Source organism: Carcharhinus amblyrhynchos, chromosome 6 (assembly GCF_965287045.1).
Source record: "Carcharhinus amblyrhynchos chromosome 6, sCarAmb.v2.hapA, whole genome shotgun sequence".
NCBI classification, from domain to species: Eukaryota; Metazoa; Chordata; class Chondrichthyes; order Carcharhiniformes; family Carcharhinidae; genus Carcharhinus; species Carcharhinus amblyrhynchos.
The window spans coordinates 40,536,040-40,559,505 of NC_137329.1; the positions used below are offsets into that span (position 1 = coordinate 40,536,040).

At 41.5% G+C, this 23,466-nt stretch overlaps 1 protein-coding gene across 1 annotated transcript in view; it reads left to right on the forward strand.

Annotated features, from left to right (window-relative positions):
- The window catches only part of otog (otogelin), a 248,022-nt gene that overhangs the window by 158,503 nt on the left and 66,053 nt on the right, over window positions 1-23,466 (forward strand). The window contains exon 34 of the mRNA XM_080189956.1: window positions 17,627-17,744. Within this exon, the coding sequence (XP_080046082.1) occupies window positions 17,627-17,744 (118 nt within the window). The remainder of the gene's footprint in view (window positions 1-17,626; window positions 17,745-23,466) is intronic.

Consider the following 23,466-nt stretch of genomic DNA (forward strand, 5'->3'; position numbering starts at 1 on the left):
AAAGTGTTGAAAGATTCAATGTTTAATTCGCACAAAATGCACATTTCTTTCCCGTTTTCATGCTCATTTGGCACTTAGAATGTTTTTTGGTAAGAATGCCCCCCCAGTGTCTTCCACAAAGGACAAGGAGTGTAGGCCAGTAATTACCCTACAGGACAGAAATGGATTCCCGCACGATCCTTGCACAGACTCGATCTGTCTCTCATGCCACAGCAAACCAAAGATGATGTCAGCTGGAGGAGGCATGTGGTAAACACATGTAAAAAGTCTGACAATACCAGGTTTAAGTTCAACCGATTTATTTGATAGTAAACTCACTAGCTTTCGGGTTTGTCCTTTCGTCAGGTGAATGGAGAGTTCTGGCCTCAGACAGAGCATATAAAGCACAGACAGTTTACAGATTACTGGTTAGAATGCGAATCTTTACACCTAACCTGCTGTTCAAGTCCTAAAGTGGCCGACAATGTGAGTGGAAGGAGCACTAATCACAGGTTAAAGAGATGTATATTGTCTCCAGACAGTACAGTAAGTGATGTTTTGCAAACCCAGGCAAGTCACGGGGGTTACAGATAGTGCGACATGAACCCAAGATCCCTGTTGAGACCATCCTCATGTGTGCGGAACTTGGCTATCAGTCTCTGCTGTGGCATGTGGACCAGCTGTTGCTGGAGAACTGATCCGCCAGAAATGAAACCTGTTGAAAATTCAAATTCAAATTCAACTGTATAAAGTCCTGACTTGAACTTTCCTGAAACCGTGACACTGACAGATACCTTTAGTTACAGTGTCGACACTAGTTAAAGCAGCCACTGATAATGTTCATGCAAAGATGAAAACATCAGTTTTCAAACATTGCAAAGAAAAAGACATCATCAGCTGTTCCAAGAGCAATGACCAATGACCTCCAAACCATCTGATTTATTGATTATTGTTATTGATTATTGTTTCTGTTACACTCTCTTTGAAATTTTAGGGCATGTTCAGCATTGAGTCTTATTAGTTGCAGTAAGCACTGTGTAATAATATATGCATATCATCACTGGAAGTGATGTCTGCGGTCGCTAGCGCAGGAAACCACCAGAGTGAAGAAGCAGCCTGTAGTGAACAAACCTTGTACATAAAGCTCCATTAGTTTTTACCCCTCCATGCTTCCTAGCATCCATATCACAGTACACAACAAATATTACTCTGCATTCCACTCCAGACCATTGAATAAGCGATCTGTACTTTTTGTAATGTTTCCAGGCATAAAACATTCAAGTCACCTTTTGTGTCATGGGGAACGATGACTGAGAACATACACACCAGCCCTTAACATGGGTCTCATTTTGTGAAAACACACAAATTCCTCTTTTTAATGAAAATAAATTCACCTGATTTTCAGAGTATATGAGTGTTCACATATCTGTCGGCAGATACACTAATCCAGATGCAGTACTCCAAAAGATATAATGAAGAATGCAAAAGCTTGAAGTAAAAACAACCAGTATGTGAAACACACAATGGGTCATTTGTAACTGAAGAAGAAAGATAGGTTGACATTTTGGATGAAATTTTGGAATTGGGGAGATGGTGGTGTATTAGTTATGTCACTAGACTAGTAATCCAGGAGCACCGGCTAATGCTGTGGGAACGTTGGTGCAATATCCACCATAACAGCTGCTGGAATTTAAATTCTATGAATAAATCTGGAATATAAAGATAGTTTCAGTAATATGACAGTGACAATCATCAAAAACCCATCTGGTTCACTAATGTTCATTGGAGAAGGGGTTATGATCGACCAGAAACTGAACTGGACTAACCATATAAATACTGTGGCTACAAGAGCAGGTCAAAGCCTAGGAATCCTGTAGTGAATAACTCACCTCCTGACTCCTTAAAGCTGTCCAACATCTCCAGGACACAAGTCAGGAGTATAATGGAATACGCTCTACTTATTTGGACGAGTGCAGTTCCCACAACACTGAAGAAGCTCAGCACCATCCAAGACAAAGAAGCCCGCTTGATTGTAACCCTTTTCCACAAACAATCAATCCCTCTGCCACTGATGAACAATAGCAGCCATGCATACCATTTACACAATGCACTGCAGGAACTCACCAAGATTCCTTCGGCAGCACCTTCCAAACCCGTTACAATCTAGAAGGACGATTTGTGGAGATGCCGGTGTGGGACTGGGATGAGCACAGTAAGAGGTCTTACAACACCCCGTTATGAGGTAAGTGATGAAGGAGCAGTGCTCTGAAAGCTCATGATTCCAAATAAACCTGTTGGACTTTAACCTGGTGTTGTAAGACTTCTAGAAGGACAGGAGCAGCAGAAATCTGTGAAAACCACCTCCTGGAAGATCCCCTCCAAGTCAATCACCATCCTGACTTGGAAATATATGTCTCTGGGCCATAATCCTGAAACTCCCTTTCAAACAGCAATCTAGTGTGCCACACCTCAGGGACTGCAGCGGTTTAAGAAGGCAGCTCACTGCCATCTTCTCAAGGGCAGCTACGGATGGGCAATAAATGCTGGCCTAGACAGCAGTGCCCATATCCCGTAAATGATTAAAAATCAATAAATAAAACTAACTCACTACTCCTCCTCAGACAGCGAGGGCTGTATTTTACCAGCTCTTTGGCAGCAGGCTGGCAAGGAGGAAATCTCATGAAATGGCAGAGGATGCCATCGGCTGGGGAGTGCAATGTCTTCCTGCAGCCATGGGATTTTCTCACTTGTTTGATTGCCCAGTAAATGCAGAAAAACACAGACACTTCATTCTGTATTATAAAAGCTGGTATACTCTTACCTCATAGTCTGTTATTAGTTCTCTAAAGTACTAGCTTAGATCTTTTTGAATCCCCCATAATGTAGTAAAGTTAAAGAGTAGAGCTTACATTATGGGCACAATTGGCATCCAAGGTGCAAATTGCATCCCAAATTCTTCCAGATTTTTGCTAAATGCAAGAGCTGCCATCAACTAACTCAATTGACGCCACACTTTACAACATCATTTTTCTTCAAGTTTATGTTAGAAATATTCTTTGATTTAATGAAATGTGTAACTCTCTTCAATTTAATCAATAAAGCCAAAAATAGACATATAGTCAAAATTTTACTCAGAGTGTCTCATCCACTACCTGTATATAACACCATTTTTAATAACTGGAAACAACTTTCAAAAACTACACAGAACAATTTGCCAGTTACATTGGTACAAAGCAATTTATTAATAAAGCTATACAAAAATTTGCAAGTGGGTCTATTCGTATCCTTGAAGTTAAAAACAGCTTAACTTTTAGAGCACCTTTGAAGCCTTACAAATGGTCACATAGAAACATAGAAACCCTAGAAGCAGGTGTAAGTTTTTGGCCTTTGAGCCCGTTCTGCCATTCATTTTGATTATGACTGCTCATCAAATTCAATATCCTGATTCCTCTATAACTCTTGGTCCCTTTAGCCCCAAGAACTATACTTAATTTCTTCTCAACATCACACAGTTTAAATTCACAATGGTGATTAATTCAATCTGAGGGCATAGCCAAATATGTTTGGAATAACTTCTAGTGCAGTGTTTTAAACAAGAACAAAAGATTGTGGAAACTCTAATTCCTCTAAATTTATATTGTACTTAAAATCTGTTGTCCTGGTGTGCCAAAACACAGTAAGAAGTCTGACAACACCAGGTTTAAGTCCAACCGATTTATTTGATAGTAAACTCAGAAGCTTTTGAGGTTCCCCTCTTCGTCAGGTGAATGGAGAGTTCTGGCCTCAGACAGTACACATAACAGCACAGACAGTTTACAGATTACTGATTAGAATGCGAATCTTTACACCTAACCTGCTATTCAAGTCTTAAAGTGGCTAACAATGTGAGTGGAAGGAGCACTGAGCACAGGTTAAAGAGTTGTGTATTGTCTCCAGACAGTACAGGAAGTGAGGTTTTGCAAGCCCAGGCAAGTCATGGGGGTTACAGATAGTGTGACATGAACCCAAGATCCCTGTTGCAATCTCGAGGTTGGAACTTCGAAAGCTTGTGAGTGTACTATCAAATAAATCGGTTGGACTTAAACCTGGTGTTGTCAGGCTTCTTACTGTGTTTACCCCAGTCCAACGCCAGCATCTCCACGTCGTGCCAAAACACCCAGCTCAACTAAGCAGAAACTTCTGGCCAGGGAGTTCAAATGTAAGGACTGCTTTATCAACTAATTTTTGACAAATATTTATCAAATGATTTGTTATTTTGCCTCATTTTCCTTTTCAATGGGACGTAAATTTAGAAAATTACAATGCTGTTTGCTTCAACATGCCACTAACATGTTTGTACCTTAATATTTTAATTCAATGTAATAATTGCATAGCTCTGCAGACACCAGATGGCACTGTATGTGTTCTAATTGTTTAAGTGCCTATGTTTCCGCTTACTCGTGAACTGTAGTACATGTAATTAACATTAAGTTGGTTTCTAACTTATTACCACCAAAATAATTTACTCCAGCCTGTTTTTAATTTCAGTACCTTTTATCCCTACAGTATTATTGGGAGATATTTTAGTATTACCCTTTATAACATTGGGCTGGGTATTATGAACCTTCCATGGGGAAGTAAGCAAATGGGTGTACTTTCAGGTGATGTGTCATTGGCAGTGCACCTGCTGCCAGTCACTGCCAGCTTCCCAGACCCGGCCCCACTGAAACTTTACCAGCAGCAGAGGGGACGTCAAGTAGTCCGGCAGCTCATGATCAAATTAATGTTGACATAATTACCTCTTCCCTGCTGTTCAGGTTTAGAAGGTGGTGAGAGAAAGTTGCACCCAACATGAACCCCAGCAGGGTTGACCCTGCAATGAAAGGGGGAGGATTGGTTGGGCGGTGGGGGCAAGTTGCCTCCATTCCAGGTCCCCAGTGCTAACTGGAGTTATCCTTGGCTTTCCCTGCCAACTTCACTCTCTCCCCTTGCCTTGCCCATCATTTCCCCCAACCACCTCATACCTCTTGCCAGGATCTGCCTGAGATCACTGGAGGTCCAAGTCCGTTGCTGATTGCCTCCTCCTTCATCTAGCTGCACTACCGGCATTGGCTGCTGCTCCCAGTGGCATAGCCTGTGCTGAAGAGTTGTCAGCTTCCAATTAGCCAGCAGTTCTTTCGGGTAGGACTTCCTGGACAGAAGTCTAGGCTCATAACAATTAAAAGCCAATTGCCGAAAAATTAAAGTGGGATGAATCAGCCAAGTGAAGGTAGGCTCTACCTCAACATTTACGCTGGGGTACAGAGTGCCCATCCCCTCAGTATAAACCAGTCCATTACCTCTTTGGGTTTTTCTTCTTGCTACTTGTGTTTTTAAGCCCATATTTAAACTTAATGTTTTAACAAGTACATTCATTTACTATTGCAAATAAGGAAGCACTTACTGTCTTACCTTCAAAAAATATCCGGGTAACAGGGTTATATTGTGAAAAGAGAGACTCAGATGAACTTACTTAGTTGATATGAGATTTGAATTAGATATTCAAAATGCTGAGAGACATGAATCATTTAAAGGTAAGCAGGATACTTTAACTTCAAGTGCAATCTAAATTACATGACACCAGAATTAAGAAAACTCAGAATAGCGATAATGGGATTGCCCATGTTCACCAATAGTTGATACACAGAAGAGACAACACGGTTAGTGATCAGTGTTGAGAAAGGTGAATCTGTTACTAAGAAAATTGAATAGGAGAATGGGACTGAAATCCATATGAATGTTACGTGCAAACTGAAAGGTCCAAATTATGGACCCCAAATCCTGGCCTGCCTAGGGCCACTGACAGAGGTCCAGAATTACAATTTTGTGACAGCACCAGTTTGGAAAGTTCTGTCTTCACTACTGTTCTTTAATAATAGGTTAATTTTATATCCACCAGTGACATAACTGTCCTGGCCGTGAAACTTTACAAAAAAAAATCTGAAAAATTCAATAAGTGTTCATCTCAACATGTAAAACACAATCAGCAGGCAGTTGGGCTAACTGGCAGGGAGAGTAAAGACTTCAAAGCAGAATGTCTGTCTATACATGTTTTATATCCTAAATAATATGTGGTTAAATAAACAAATTTATTAAATAAATCTATATATTAACTTTATTGAGTGAGCATAGATGAAAGAAGGGAGTGAGCTTTAGCTTAATGGTAGCATTTCCTCCCAAGTCATCCATCCAGACAGAGCAACTAATAACTCAGAGCAACTAGAATCAGAAGGTTTTTATTCATGCCTCATCCAGCTGTTTTCAAAATGTGGAGATGAGACTAGCAGTCCTCGAGTATAGAATTTAATAAGGGGTGGGAAGCCACAGATGAGATTTTCCAGCCTCCCAGCCACGTGTTTCCCGCTGGCAGGAAATGGTGCATTGCTTGCTATTGGCAGGATTCTCTGGAATTCCCATTGAGGTCACCCCTCATTGGTGGGAAACCCACGGACTGGAGTGTGCTGCCAGCAGGACCGGAGAATTCCACAGGCATAACAGCTGGAAAGTTCCAACCCTCATTTGTTGTAAAGGGTAGGTGAGACTCCTTGGCCATTGTTGCAGCTCACTCAGGGGAAGGTAATCCAAAAGAACATGCTCTAATGGATGAAAGCCAAGAGGAATTCAGCAGGAAAACACCTCAGCTATTCTTCACATGGCTGAAGAATCTTGTGTGAAACTTGGGCTAGAGCCTGTCCTAGGAGAGAATGGACAGATATGAAAGAACACATGAAACATCGGAACATGTTAGGCTTGGGCTGGTAAGTGGCAAATAACACTTGTGCCACACAAGTACCAGGCAATGACCATCTCCAAAAGAGAGAATGCAATCGCTTCCCCTTGACATTCACATGGCATTAACATCGCTGAAAAACATGCTCTTGTCCTGTTGACCTGAACTTCATCCTTCAAACACATTGCAAATTGAGATGGGTGATCTTCCAGCTTCCATAGTGTGCAAAAGGAGTTCACAGCTAGCTGTTCTCATCTTGAAAGACTGACTGAAAAATATTCCCAATATCAAAATTAAGGTGAATAATATTTCATTTGGTGGCTTTGCACTTTCCTTAATCGCGCCATTACTTTTAGAAAGTAACACAGGAATTCGGCCAAAATAAATGTGCAAAGTAGTGAACAATTGCTCCTTACTTATGCATGGTACGCATGTGTAGCAAGCAGCAGATTCTGAAAATGTCACACATTAGTTTATACTTTATCCTGCTTAAGGACAACATAACTAAACAACACAACCAAGGATTCAAACGAAGAGCCATATCCAAAATTATAATAAAAGAAAAACACTGCGGATGCTGGAAATCTGAAATAAAGTCAGAAAATGCTGGTTAGGTTCATCAGATCTGGCAGCATCTGTGGAAAGAGAAACAGAATTGGCAGCTGGAATTTTTCTACCCTGCCCCCCTCGGGAATTGAAGCGGGCAAGGGGTGGACCACGAAAAGGTCCGTTGATCTCGGACGGGATTTTACGGTTTCGGGACGAGCAAGGCCATGAAATCCCGCTCAATGTATCAAGTCCGTATGACTCTTCTACAGGAAGGCCATTTAGACTTGAAACGTTAATTCTGTTTTTCTCTCCAAAATTGTAACGCTTCTTTCTCATTCGGGTAGTAACTGATCCTCATATTTGTGGTATTTGTTCTTTTTTAATTTCAGAATTCCAGCATTCACGGTTTCACTTTTTATCTGAACGTGGTCATTATCTACATATTATTCAGCGGCAAATATAGTTTAATGCCTATTCTGAATGAAGGAAGGAGATGCATAAAACAGGCTTAATTATATTCATAAAGAATAGGGAATAAGAGCTGTTTTTCAACAGGTGCTTCTCATTTTCACCATTATGTGATTTCAAACAAATATCTCCACACCCCAGCTGTGGAATCTCACACTGAACATTAATCTTAGAGTCACTGAATTTTTTAAAAAGTTTAAATCTGAGCATAGTTTATTGAATAAAAACTATTCAATAATTTGATCCAGAGTTGATCTGGGGCTGATACACACACAAAATTTCAAAAGGAGAGAATACATAGCTAGAATTAATTCCCATAAACATTTATTGTTTTGAAGCATGCAGGTTAGGCCTCAGCTAGAGTATTGTGTCCAGATCTGGGCATTGCACTTTAGTAAGGATGTCAATGCCTTGGAGAAGGTGCAGAAGAGATTTACTGGAATGGTATCAGGCATGAGAAACCTCAGCTATGTGTGGAGACTGGAGAATTGGTGTTGTTCTCTTTGGAGCTGAGAAAGGGTTTGTTAGAGTTGCGGAAAGTCTTGAAGAGTTTCCAGTGGCAAAAGACCAGTAATCAGGACACAGATTTAAGATGATTGGAGAAAGAAGCCGAGGCAACATATTTTCTTTAAAACACAGCAAGTTGCTGTGATCTGAAATTCACTACTTGAAAGAATGAGAAGAGCAGATTCAGTAGAGACATTCTAAAGAGAAATGGATGAACATCTGAACGGAAGAAGAAGTACAGAACTGTGAGGCACGAGCAGGGACTTGGACTAGCACATAGTCGACCTTCGGTGCTATATCATTCTATGACCTGCAATTTATGGTCAACGCCAAAGGAAAGATTTTTGCTGTCCATTAAGCTTACAGCTGTCCACAGAATCTTTATGAGCATCTGAGTGGCAACTTATGGCTACCACTTCTACAGTGCAGCACCCTGTCTACAGGACCCATGGCATCTGTGAGTAGGGCATGCAACAACATATTCCTTCTGTCAGATTGCTGTCTCAGTGAGGATTTTCAAAGTCTAACGTAGGGAGTGTAATTAAGAATATGTGATTCGATGTAAAATCACACACAGAAAGTGAAACAAAGAGAGGGAAAGAAGGTTAGGATTGAGACAAAAAAAAAGAATCAAAAGAAAAAAAAATTAATTCAATTTCCAACAGTAATGAAGGAATAAGATTGTAAAAGCAACATTTTAAGTCTGGAGAGGTTCTTTAGCAAAAATTAAGACTTAAAATGCAGTTAAAAAAAAATTTACATCTGAGTGCATTGGCCCTAATGTTTTCTGGTGTATTTAATGGATAACCAGTAGACAAGAACTGCAACTTCATACCCTTTAGGTATCTTAATGTCACGTCCATTGGCAAGGTTCCAGTGGAACAAAGCTTTAGGAGGAGCAGAGAAAATCAATCAGAAAGTCCCAGGTTTAACCATGCATATATGTAACTAGAATTTGCTCTCTAATTTATTCCCTGCTGGACATACAACTATTACAATCACAAAACCTGTTATCTATGATTCTCATTCCCCCATCCTGTCATTTCAATCCTGTCATGACCTGTCTGAATAAGCAGTCCAGAAAAGTGAGGCCCTTAGGAATCAACATTGGGAATGTTATTTCCATTCGTACTTTGAAGCAAAGCTGACCATGTTCATCATTTGGGTGTTTGGCAGGATTCTAGGTGTATGTGGATGATTTCTAAGGCTGATCTAAAAGGTTCTGCTCAAAAGAATATACTGCAAATAGTAGAGTTTTGGGTGAGTTGCTGGTTTGGAACTTCCTCTCTTTGTGTTTTCTCTCTGCCCCAGATGTGCACTCGCCTTCAAAGGAGGCTGCATCTTATTTATTTGGTTGTGTCAAGTGCAGAGATCCTGGGTGAGCTTTTTCCAGGACTCGAAGCCAATTTCAAAACTTCTAAATGAAGCCTTCAGATTCTCTTTGTAGTATTTCCTGTGACTGCCCTGAGGGCACAGCCCAGAGTCAAACTTTCCATAGAAGAATTGCTTTGGTAAGTGAGTGTCAGACATTTTGGCTATAACTATTTACCATTTATATAGATGATCTGGAGGAGGGAACCGAGTGCAGGGTGTCGAAATTTGCTGATGACACCAAGATTGGGGGAAAGGTAAATTGTGCGGAGGGTGTGGAGAGTCTGCAGAAGGATCTAGATAGGCTGGGCGAATGGGCCAGGAAATGGCAAATGGAATTTAATGTTGGCAAGTGTGAGGTGGTCCACTTTGGTAGGAAGAATGGTAGGAAGGACTATTACTTACGTGGCGAAAAACTGCAGCAGGCGACGGTGCAGAGGGACCTCGGGGTCCTTGTGCATGAGTCGCAAAAACCCAGCTTGCAGGTGCAGCAGGTGGTCAGGAAGGCGAATGGGATGCTGGCCTTCATAGCGAGGGGGATTGAATATAAAAGTAGGGAGGTCTTGCTGCAGCTGTATAGGGCATTGGTGAGGCCGCAGCTGGAGTACTGTGTGCAGTTTTGGGCGCCGCACCTGCGCAAGGATATTTTGGCCCTGGAGGGAGTGCAGAGGAGGTTTACTAGGCTGATACCGGAGTTGAGGGGATTGAGCTATGAGGAGAGGCTGAATAAACTAGGCTTGTACTCGTTAGAGTTTAGAAGAATGAGGGGAGATCTCATTGAGACGTATAAGATGATGAATGGGATGGATAGGATAGAGGTGGAGAGACTCTTCCCGCTCAAAAAAGACAGTAGGACTAGGGGGCACAGCCTCAAGATAAAGGGGGGGCGGTTTAGAACGGAGTTGAGGAGGAACTTCTTCACTCAAAGGGTGGTGAATCTCTGGAATTCTCTGCCCGTTGAAGTGGTGGAGGCTGCCTCGCTAAATATTTTTAAGAAGCGGGTTGATGGGTTCTTGATAAGAGAGGGGATTAAGGGTTATGGGGAGAGGGCGGGAAAGTGGAACTGAGCCACGACAGATCAGCCATGATCTTATTGAATGGCGGGGCAGGCTCGAAGGGCTAGATGGCCTACTCCTGCTCCTATTTCTTATGTTCTTATGTTCTTATATTCAGCCCAACTCAGTTGTGGCTGTCTCAACATGGAGTGGATGCTTAACATACCAGCACACATGAGCATCTCAATGTCTGATATTTTGTCCTGCTATTTGATCCACTTAAGCTTTTGAAAGCAGCTTAAGAGCAGGTGGTTGAGCTTTTTGGCACGATGCTGGTAGTGCAAGTCTCAAATGCATAGAGTGGAGTGGGCAGACTCTATGGACTTTCAGTTTGATAGGTAGACCTACTCCTCTTCATTCCCAAGTTGATGTTCAAAGTCTGCTGAAGGTTATACTTGCTTTGGCAATTCTTGCATGTGTTGCAATATCAGTTCCAGAGAATGTGCTGCTGAGATAAGTGCTGACAGGTCTGGTCATTGTGATCAAGATAGGGTCTTTCTGATGCAGGCTGGGACATTAGTTTTCTTTGTGCTGATTGTAAGGCCAAAGTTGTTACATGCACTGGCGAACAACTTCATGCTATATTTCATGTCCAGCTCTGAACCAGCAGCTAGTGCACAATCGTTGGTGAACAAGAAATCATATAGTGTATCCTTGGAGACCTTAGTCTTTGGCTGAAGTCATCTCAGATTGGACAGCTTCCCATTCATGCACTGCCTGATTTTGATGCCAGAATCACAATAATGGAAGGCATCAGAGAGTATAGCAGAGATAAACATGCTGAAGAGGGTTGGTGCTAGCACACAGCCCCATTTAACTCCACTAATGGCTAGGAATGGCTCAGAGGACTCATCATCATCCACGACATGCACAAGCAAGCTGTCATGGAACTGTTGAACCATTCTGTTAAACTTCTCATGGCAGCCAAATTTCTCTCTTTCAAAGGCATTCATGGATTGTCACAAGATGGAAGAGTCCCTTGCAAATTGTAAAGGTGGACAATGGAGGCATCATTGTACTCTTGTTGGTTGGTTCCTGACTCCCACTTAAAGTGAAAGTGAGCTTCTTGACCAGACATTGACCTCCAGCCTTGGCAATTGCAATTGGGAAAGCTCCTGGAGCTTTGCCACTCAACAGGAGTTTGAGAGCTTCTGCCATTTCTACATTTCTAACAGCATTTATCTCAATGACAAGTCATCATTATCCAATCACAATTTTGAATGAAACATCCTCAGGATTGTTCAATGCAAGCTTAGAGAAATGCAAAACCCTTGGCTGAATAAAAAGCAGACAAATCTCAGTCATATACTAACCATAAAGACTGGAAATGATTCTGTGGTGCTCTGAAATCTCTTTACAGATCCCAGGCTACAGTTTAGTCATCAATCTTTGGTGCTGTTAGGTTAATACTGTTCACAGGAAAAAAAAACAAGTTCTAGAAAGATTAGGCAGAGCACTTTAGCCACAAACTCAATCGGTCTTCATCCAGCAATAATGAAGCAATCTACAGGCTGCTACTGGTTGCCATTAGCTGCTGTCTTGATGACCCTCCCATTGCAAATATAGTGCAATGGATGTATCCCATTTATCATAGGAGGAAATTAAGAAGATTTAATTGACAAAGCTACTGGAAAATCAAAAGTTGGTTTGCTTTGCCCATTCATGGCTGATTGTGTCAAAGGCCTTGGTCAGGTCAACAAACATGGTGTAGAGGTCCATGTTCTATTCTTGGCATTTCTACTGGAGCTGTCTAATTCTGAACAGCTTATCAAAAGACATGACTCGGGATTCACCTGGCTTGCTAGCTCCCGGCGGAAATCCCAATGTTCTGTTGAATTGGGCATTGGGCCTAAAATGGGATTCCCATTAGGTGTCAAACCAGTCACAATGTTCCCAGCCTGCCAGAGTGGGTGGGAATCCGATAAATATGCAAAATCCCTCATTGTAATGTTACTAGCAGTCTGGAAGCACAATTCAACAGCCTCACATGATGCGCTCACCTCCCCAGCTGAAAATTATGCGGGCGTGATTTGGTGCAGGTCCTGAGAAGTGGTGACCTGGCTCCATGAAATTTAAGGGGGAGCAAGGAGATAAGTGCCCTTCTCAACTTTACTCCAAGTTGCACAGGGGATTATGCAAATCACTTGGAGTTGGGGGGGTGGTGATGGGTTTCAAAGGTGTGACCTCAGTGAGTGCCCCAGGACCAGGTATCTTGGCTGAAGTTCTTCATGGTGCTGTTCAACACTAACAATGCACTCAATCTAATATGTTTCCTACATCATGAGCTTTTGCCCTTCCTCTCCGAACTCCTTTCTCTTACAGGGTTTGCCACTTTCATTAGGGCTTTCTCTCTTTCAGGATTCACTGAGCGAAAGCTCCTGGCACACCTCTTTGATCTCTCTTCATTGATAACCCCACAGCTGATAAGGGAGGGGCATAGCTGAGGTTACGAGTCACAAGGATCAGATGCACCACTATTAGTTAGAAATTGAGTTGGCAGACAGCCCATGTCACATCAAAGATTTCATTGTTCAGACTGTCAGTCGATGCTCCATGAAGGCTGATGCACTCTTGCTCTGCCTGGAAGATGCTAGCTATAAAAAAGCTATAAGGAAAAGTAAGATGGATTATGAGAGTAAACTAGTTCAGAGTATAGAAACGGATAGCAAAAGCTTCTACAGATATATAAAACAAAGAAGAGTGGCTAAAGTAAACATTGCTCTTTTAAAGGATAAGAAGGGGGATGTAATAACTGGAAATGAGAAAATGGCTGAGGCATTGAAGAGGTATTTTGTGTCAGTCTTCACAGTGGAAGATACAAATAACATGCTAAAAATTGATGACAGGAAGGCTATGGCAGGTGAGGACCTAGAAACTATTATTATCACGAAAGAGGTAGTGTTAGACAAGCTAATTCGGCTAAAAGTAGACAAGTCTCCAGGCCCTGATGGAATGCATCCCAGAGTACTAAAAGAAATGGCGTGGAAAATAACAAATGCACTTGTGGTAATTTACCAAAATTTGCTGATTCTGGGGTGGTTCCCACAGATTGGAAAACAAGAAATGTGACGCCACTGTTTAAAAAAAGAGGTAGACAAAAGATGGATAACTGTAGGCCAGTTAGCTTAACTTCTGTAGTAGGAAAAATGTTTTAATCATCATCAAGGAATAGCAAAACATCTGGATATAAATTGTCCCATTGGAAAAACACAGCATGGTTCATGAAGGGCAGGTCATGTTTAACTAATTTGGTGGAAATCTTTAAGAACATTACATGCGCAGTGGACAATGGGGAACCTGTGGATATGGTGTACCTGGATTTTCAGAAGGCATTTGATAAGGTGCTGCACCAAAGACTTCTGCATAAGGTAAAAGTGCACAGTGTTACAGATATTGTATGAGCATGGTTGAGGATTGGTTAACGAATAGAAAGCAAGGAGTGGGGGTAAATGAATATTTTTCTGGTTGGCGATCAGTGAGTAGTGGTGTGCCTCAGGGATCAGTGTTGGGATCACAGTTGTTTAAGATTTACATAGGTTTGTCAAAGTTCACAGATGATACTAAGGTGAGTGGCAGAGCAAAGTGTGCGGAGGACGCTGAAAGTCTGCAAAGTGATATAGATAGTCTAAGTAAGGAGGCACGGGTCTGGCAGATGGAGTACAACGTTGATAAATCTGAGGTCATCTATTTTGGTAGGAATAACAGCAAAATGGACTATTATTTAAAAGGTGAAAAATTGCAGCATGGTTCTGTGCAGAGGGACCTGGGTGTCCTTGTGTAAGAATCACAAGAAATTGGTTTGCAGGTGCAGCAGGTAATTGAGAAGGCAAATAGAATTTGCTAGAGGGATGGAGTTTAAAAACAGCGAGGTTATGTTGCAGCTGTGTAACGTGCTAGTGAGGCCACACCTGGAGTACTGTATATAGTTTTGGTCTCCTTACTTGAGAAATAATATACTGGCACTGGAAGGAGGGCAGAGAAGATTCATTAGGTTGGTTCCAGAGTTGAGAGGGTTGGCTTATGAGGAGAGACTGAGTAGACTGGGACTATACTCATTGGAATTCGAAGAACGAGGAGAGATCTTATAAAAATATATAAGATTATGAAGGGAATAGATAAGATAGATGCAGGGATATTGTTTCCACTGGCGGGTGAAACTACAGTAAGAAGTCTCACAACATGAGGTTAAAGTCCAACAGGTTTATTTGGTAGCAAACGCCACTTAGTGAAACTAGAACCAAGGGGCTTGGCCTCAAAATAAGGGGGAGCAGATTTAGGACTGAGTTGAGGAGGAACTTCTTCACAAAAAGGGTTGTGAATCTGTGGAATTCCCTGCCCGGTGAAGCGGTTGAGGCTACCTTATTGAATGTTTTCAAGGCAAAGATTAGTACATTTTTGAACAGTAAAGAAATTAAGGGTTATGGTGAGCAATCGGGTCAGTGGAGCTGAGTCCACAAAACGATCAGCCATGATCTTATTGAATGGCGGAGCAGGCTTGAGGGACCTGATGGTCTACTCCTGCTCCTAGTTCTTATGTTCAATCTGCCCTCGTTCTTTTCCCATGCGATCACATTTATAATATTGGACCTTTTGTACAGGTCAACAAAGCATTTTGACAGGGCTTTTTTTTAAAATACTGGCAACATTGCTCTGTGCTGCAAAGCTTCCAGCAAAGGCATACATCTTTTCTGTAAGCTTTAGTCTGTGGCACAGTTCAGTTTTTTCAGAGGGAGCTGCATGCCTGCCCAAAATTAACCAGCCTCTGCTTGCACAAATGTCCCTCACTAAGGGGCTGTATTGTCATCTCTATATCCTGGAAGATGGATGAGGTGGAATGGAGGGGTGATGTGCAAATAGTGGTCTGCCATTCAATGTGAAGATGCCAGTTGATACCGTGGAGTGTGGCAACTAACCAGGAAGAAGGTGACGTGATGGTCACTCCAGATCATACACCTGCAATTCTACTTTGCCTCTGAGAGCACCTGTGCTCTTTCACCTTCCTGCTAGTCCTGAACCTTTTATCATCATTATCTGTCATCATCACTAAATCAGCTAGTACCTCAGGTACTAAATCAAAGTTTGGCTCTTGGGAAGAGGCAGTCACAGGCAGGGTCATGGAGCTCATAGCCACTGGACGACTGAGGATCACCCAGTTGTATTAGAACATCTATGCTATCCATCTCCATTACTTCATCTAGTATCAACATTCAAGCTATTCTCTGGGCAAAGGAATTACTCCTGCATTTTTTCATAGTTTATTTATTAGTTTATTATTTGTTAGCTATCATGTAGTTATGATCCACAGATTTGGACTCCACAACTAGAAACATCTGGGGGCAATTCTTCCAGCCTGCTTCACTGCTTTTGTAAAGCAGCGGGCCGAAACACTCACGCAGAGGCCATTTTGTGGGTTCCCCGCTGGGTGCCACAGCCTCTGCATGCCTCTGGCAGCTGGATTTCTGGCGCCATCAGCTCCATGCCAATTTCTGGCGCGATGCTGCATAATTTATTCAAATCACCTTTTTAAACCTATTTAAATATGATTAGCGGGCCCAGGACTGAAATCTCCAGGCATGCTACCTCTCCTCCTCATGAGGAGTATTTCACTCCAGCCGGATTTAGTATAGTTCCGCAGTTGTGGAGAGCCGGCAGCCTGACTGCAGTGGAGTGAAGAGGGGGGTGGGGGCAATCAATGACCCTCACGAAGTTAGGTGCGGGGGGGGGTGTTGCCTGGACATTGCCACCTTGTCAGTGCCCAGGGATACCTTGGCACTGCTCACCAAGCATCGGGCAGTGCTAAGGTGGTAGGGCCTAATGGGGATGGGGACTCTGGAAGTGATTGATTGGGATATGGGGTCCTGCTGCTACTCTGCATTTCGGCTGAGTGTCAAAGGCCAGCCAACGATCTGTGCTGGGCATTGGGGTTGGGAAGGAAAGGGGTGTCAGCCTGCTAGGGGAGGGGCCAGGGCTGTGGTGAGGGTTGGAGCTTCCGGGGTGGGGGAGGAGGAGATCAGGTGGGCTGGGGGTGGAGGTGGGGGGGTCGAGGGTGGCCTGGACACATTCAGGGGTCAGCGATCAGACTGAAGTGGGAGCAGGGGTTCACACAGATGGCGATTGAGCTGGCTAGCAATTGGAAGACCAGCAATGCAGGCTACTGCGCATGTGCCGATCCTGCACTGACAGATTGGCACATGTGCAGTGGCCCACTCAGTGCTATGCTGCCAGCTGCTCCAGTGGGAATTGGCCCAGCCCCCTGATTTTTGAACTGATTCACGCTGGTGCACTCTGCAGTACACAGAGTGTGGGTAATTCATTTTGAAAGTCCTGCTGAAGAAACCAGCAGATTTACTCCCGTTTTCATGTCGTGAATGTCATAAGATTCTGGTCTATGACTCTCCCATCAAACTCCTTCATAGTGAAAGGAGATTTTTGGGCTGAAGGGAAGGGTGGGCCAAAATACCTCAAGGCTCTGCTGTCAATGGCACTGTAATGAGAGAAGGGGCTAACATTGAAAGATGGAGTGGAGTTGGTGGGGGGCAGGGGGCACAGGTTGAGACAGAGATAAGCAGGAGGCAATATGTGTAGTAGAGCAAGAGAGATGCATAATGCAATAAAGTAATCTAATATTGTGAGGCAAGGGACAAAGCATAAAGATGTCACAATGCAATGTCTATTTTATGAATGTAAAGGTCACTTGAGAGGCTCCAGACAGTCTGACTGAAGTGTTTTCTGCTGTTGGGAAGATTCCTGTACATTACAAATCATTGTCTTTGTCTTTTGTACTTGAAATAAAGATGCACAGGAATTTGAGGATAAAGCTTCATGTGTGGTAAGCATCAAAAGCAGACTGGGTGTTATTTTAGATTGCTGTTACAGGTATTTTATAAATAAAATGTATACATCATAATGGCTTCTGAATGAAATACAAATTTACTTGTGTATTACACAGATGCAGAGGTATTGTCTCCAGCTCATTCTATGTGTGAGTGGCAATATGAGACTTGCACCAGCCCTTGCAGCAGAACCTGCAGAGATCCCACAGGCAAGATTTGTCAAGCACTACCAAGGTATATGTACACTAAGGGAATATATTAACAGAATGTGAACCTCTGCGACCTGCCAGGCTGCTGATGAATGAATTTAAAATATTTCAGTGACAATAATAAAGTGCTTTAGAGAGTGGAAGTTTTTTTTAGATTTTTTAAACATTTCTTGTGATTCAGAGTGAAATGTACTTTGGTAACAGCATGCTGTGCCATGGAGTTATAATATGCAAGCTTTGCTCATTAACTGTTGTGCAATGACATCTTAAGGAATGCTGTTTCATGCTGGTAAAGAAAAACTAAAATTTTCCCCATAATATGGGAAGAACCATCATGGGGCAAGGCACTCCACACAGTAACTGGTTTCACACAAGAGCATTGTCCATTGATTGGCCTGAAGATTAGTACTTAGAAAATGAGTCATGCAAATTTTGCACTATAATATAGATCTGATACTGTTCAATTGACTAGTAAGATCAGAAAATTGAGTCAACTGCGAACACATTCGCTGTCTGAAAAGACATATCAGTTTGTCACAACTGCATTTTGTAGATTTGAAAGAAAAACGATTATTCACACACGAATGGGAATGTAGAACCAGAGAGATCAAATATCCAACAGTGCAGATTTTTTCATATTGAACAAAACCCTGCTTTACAGATGCAAGATTAGTTTGAAATGCTCACCTCTTGGTCTCAACAGATTTGCGATTCACAAAAAAACATATGTGAAATAAAATTCCTATAACTTCAGTTGTATATCCATATTTTCCAGCTTCACTGAGTATCTAAATTAATTCCATTATAAACATTGAACAGTATTTTTTCATCTTTGTAATACACAATCATATTATATGAAAATGCAGTGAAACAGTAGTACAACTCGGAGTGAGTGGTTCATGGGCCATTAAATAATTCACATTTGATGCAACTTCATTGAAACATTGACGCATAAAGTATTTTTTAAAAGGGATGACATTGCACATGTGATACTACACGTACACTTGGATAAAATTCCACTGGCTAGTTTAGAAAATATCTATATAATTCACGCTTTTTGTGACAAACCTGAGAATTTTAAATGAAGAACAGTTGTCCTTACAAATTGTTTGTGTGCATTTTTTCCTTAATCTTGTGTTGAAAATTAGAAAATTAGAAATATTACTGACTGAGAAAATAGTGACTAAATTTCTTTCAAGAGTGACTGGTTCAATAAGCTTTAAGGTACTGATGGATAAAGATAAATGTAGTCCTCAGGTGAAGGTGCTAAATGGGTGAAGGCTAATTACAATATTAAGCAGGAACTAAAGAAAGTAGATGGGGAGCAGATGTTTGAGGGCAAATCAACATCTGGCATGTGGGAGGCTTTCACATATAAGTTGATAGGAATTCAGGACCGGCACGTTCCTGTGAGGATGAAGGATAAGTATGGGAAGTTTCGGATACGTTGGATGACGAGAGATATTATGAGCCTAGTCAAAATGAAAAAGGAACCTTTTGTCCATGCAAGGAGGTTGGGAACACACAAAGCAAGTGTGGAATACAAGGAAAGTAGAAAGAAACTTAAGCAAGGAGTTAGGATTGCTAAAAGAGGCAACAATATGTCAATGGCCAGCAGGATTAAGGAAATTCCCAAAGCTTTTTATACATATTTAAGAGCAAAAGGGTAGCCAGGAAGAAGGTTGGCTCATTCAAGGACATGTGATGGAATTTATGCGTGGAACCAGAGGAAATGGGCGAGGCAGTAAATAACTTTGAGTCAGTATTCACCAGAGAGAAAGACTTGGTGGATGATAAGTCTGGGATGTACCAGGATGTTGCCTGGTATGGAGGGCATTAGCTATGAGGAGAGGTTGGAGAAGCTTGGTTTGTTCTCATTGGAACACAGAGGTTGAGGGGTGATCTGATAGAAGTCTACAAAATTTTGAGGGGCATGGACAGAGTGAATAGTCAGAAGCTTTTTGCCAGGGTGAATGTGTCAATTACTAGGAGGCATAGGTTTAAGGTGCGAGGGGCAAGGTTTTAAGGAAATGCACGAGGCAAATTCTTTATATAGAGGGTGGTGGGTGCCTGGAACTCATTGCCGGGGAAGGTAGTGGAAGTAGATACGATAGTGAGTTTTAAGGGGCGTTTGGACAAATACATGAATAGGATGGGAATAGAGGGATGTGGTCCCCGGAAGGGTAGGGGGTTTTAGTTCAGATGGGCAGCATGGTCACTGCAGGCTTGGAAGACTGAAGGGCCTGTTCCTGTCCTGTAATTTTCTTTGTTCTTTGTTCTGGTTCTAGTACATTTTAAATGACTATGTTGGTTGATCAACTATATGATGGCAAAGTGCTTATATCTTTTCCATTTCCTTTTCAATATTAAATGCGATCATAAAATGTATAACTGAAATTCCCGATGCAGAAAGCTAAACCTTGTGGACAGAATGCATACATCATGTACAACATACTCAGTGTAATGTGGTCTTTCAAAGTGATGATGGCTTATCTGAATTCCTGACTAGAAGATTTATCTTCCTTCCCTTTTTGAATTTTCATGTGTCATTTACTATTTTCACCCTACAAAGCAGACAGATGTGCCAATGCTCTCACTTTATGATCAGTCACTGGGAGATTTACACTATGAATTTTCATCCCTCATTTTCACCCCTCAATTCCTGCCACCTCAGATTAGGACACATCCAATTCAAATGACTGTTTTGAGAATATTCACTGTACAACTGAGAATAATTTAACTATATAACTCATTCTGTAGAGCTGAACGCCAGCTCTTGGTGGCAGCTTCAGGGCTTCAAGCTTTCCTCAAAGTATTGTTTATTAAGTGACAGACAAAAAGACGATTAAGTCAAAAGGGTACAAGTTTGCTGTTATGGCTTTTGAAATTTTGAACGTATGAATTTAGAACAGATCCAACATTTAGCTACAAATGGGTATTGCAAATTACATGTTAACTGTGGAAAATGTAAAATGTAAAAATTCAACTGTGAAGGTAAGAGTTTTTTTTGCTCAAATCTCAGTTGTTAATTTTCAGTAAAATGATTAAACTTTCAGCACGTTTAAATCATAGCTGAAAAGTATTTTTTTGTATCGAATTATGATTTCAATAATCTGAAATGCTATATGTTGAGCCAGAATATTACTGTCCCGCCCACCACGGGAATCGGAGCAAGCAAGGGGCGGACAGTGGAAAGGTCCATTGACCTTGGGCAGGATTTTACACTTTTGGAGTGAGCAGGGTCATAAAATCCTGTGTAAGCTCTTCTCTGCTTTTATCAATTAACATCTTTGCAGATTTAAAACAACTTCAGTCTCAAATCGCGTCTTTTCAGTTTAATAGTTTGGAAAAATGTCTGAGAAATAACACAGCTGTATAAACTTCCTGAATTTTGTTACATTGTTTATGCCACCATCATATTGTTCAATAAACACAAAATAATATTAATGTTTTTCCCTTCTCAATCAAAAGTATCCATCAACATTAATCTCCATGTGAGGTCCATTCTTCCATCTATCAAAAACGATATACAAATCCTTAGGCATGCTGTGTATGCATGTGCTATGTCTAAGAATTTAAGTATCAGTTTTTTTTTGGAGTGTCAGACCCATGGTCCACATACATCTGTGCACATTCACAACATTTCATCCTCATATCACTATTTCTTTGGCTATTCTGGGCTCTCACTGAGTAATGTAAGCTTTTGACAACTGAGAGACTATTTCAGCTTTTAATATCCCTAACATGTGCCTCTTGTTATACATCTACAAAAAGAAATCCCCAACTTTTATTACTAAATAAGTTGGAATCCATTGAGAAAGTTTACACAAAATAGTTTTGACTAGAACTTTCAAACTCAGGATTCTAGCCTTAATATAAATTACCCTCTAATTTTTTTCCTCTCCTCCCCTACAAGTGTTCAGTTGTGTAGGCATTCAGTTCCCCAACTGTCAGCAGCACCCAGCACAATTCAACATTCATTGATACATTTAAACCCCTCATATCTGAGCCTATATAGTTAGCGTTTGGTTAGTTATTCAAACATGGAGAGATGCACAGCTGAACCCTTTTTATCCTCACCTAATATAGAATCCACACAGTGCAGAAGGAGGCCACTCAGTGCATTGAGTCCTCAACGACCTTCCACCCAAGCCCTATCCCCGTAGCCCCACGTATTTGACCCACTAATCCTCCTAATCAACGCATCTTGGGACACTAAGGGACAATTTTAGCATGGCCAACCCGCCTAAAATGCACATTTTGGACTGTGGAAGGAAACTAGAGCACCCAGAGAAAACTCGTGTAGACACAGGGAGAATGTGCAAACTTCACACAGACTGTTACTCAAGGCTGGAATTAAACCTGGCTCCTGGTGCTTTCCCATATGGTCTTTCTGTTAGGATGTTGATCAGGTGCATGAACTTTTAGTGAATTTTCTTTCCCTTTAGCTCAGGGGTAAATTATACTGCTTTCACTGTTGAATTGGCTGAATGACCATCAATAGATCAGGGATCGAACCTTGTTTTTTTAAGTGTGTTATTTTCCTTTCAGACTTAAACTGTTATGCAATCACACAAAGGATACATGCAAGTGGAGCAAAGCTTTCTAATTTTTTGATTAAGTGTCAGAACTCAGATGGGAAAAACAAGGTGTTGCTCACCAGCTCCTCTGCTGGATTTTTCCATCATATCTTTTAACATTTGGTCTAAATAATCAAGGAGGCGGGACCCATCATGTCATGATGGTGGGGTGGGCTCCTGCCAACAACCTCAGCTCTTGACATACATATGGGGACACCCAATGTCAAAAATATAATAATAGAATAAAATAACCCATTATCATTATGGAACCTCCCCCCACTTCCTAGAAACCCCACCCCCACAAAGCCCCTCCTCCCCCACAGAAACCCACCTTTCAGTTTCAGTGGCACCAGAGTATTTCAGTTGTAACTAATGATGGAGATTTTCAGCGCATGTTTCTTCAGTCTTCAAAAAGTTGTGCAGGAGTTCTGCACAAAATTTTAAAAGATGTATTTTAGTGCCTTGTGGCACTCCCTTTTCATCATAGAGTAGATTCATCATATAAAGCACAGTCAAGGTCTTTCGACCCATCTTGTCTATGCTAGCTTCTTTGAACAGCAATCCAGTTTATCTTATTCCCCACAATTTTTGCATACCTCTGCAAGCATTCATCAAAGTCCCTTCTGAAGGCAGATATTGGTAGAGCATTCCAGATCCTACCCAGTTGTTACGTAAAAAAGTTTTATCTCATGTCATCTCAGATTCTTTTGTCCATCACCTTAAATCTATGTCCTTTGTGTATTGACCTAGATTTAACATGATTAGCAAAAAAAAACAGAGGCAACTTGAGGAAAAGCTTTCACATTGGACTTTCACAAAATGTTAGTCTCAGTGGTGCCATCCCTTGAATCAGTTAAGATTGTCCTTGACATTGCAGTGTGTTGTTCTACACCTGAAAACTCAAATACTCTACAAGGAGTTAGATTAAAAGAACTGTAGAACATTGAGTTTTCAGAATTTAGTTCGCAGGTTTGCCCAATATTTATACTGGGATTTCTATATTGTGGGGAATACTTTCTGGATCAACAAAGAAGGAATGTGTCAGCGCTAGATTTAGTTCCGAGGATTTATGTATGGCATATATATGATCAAAAGATTAGGGAATGTCTGCGAAACCCCTTTCATCACCTTACTGATGATCAAGAAGAGACTGAAAGGGTGGTAGCT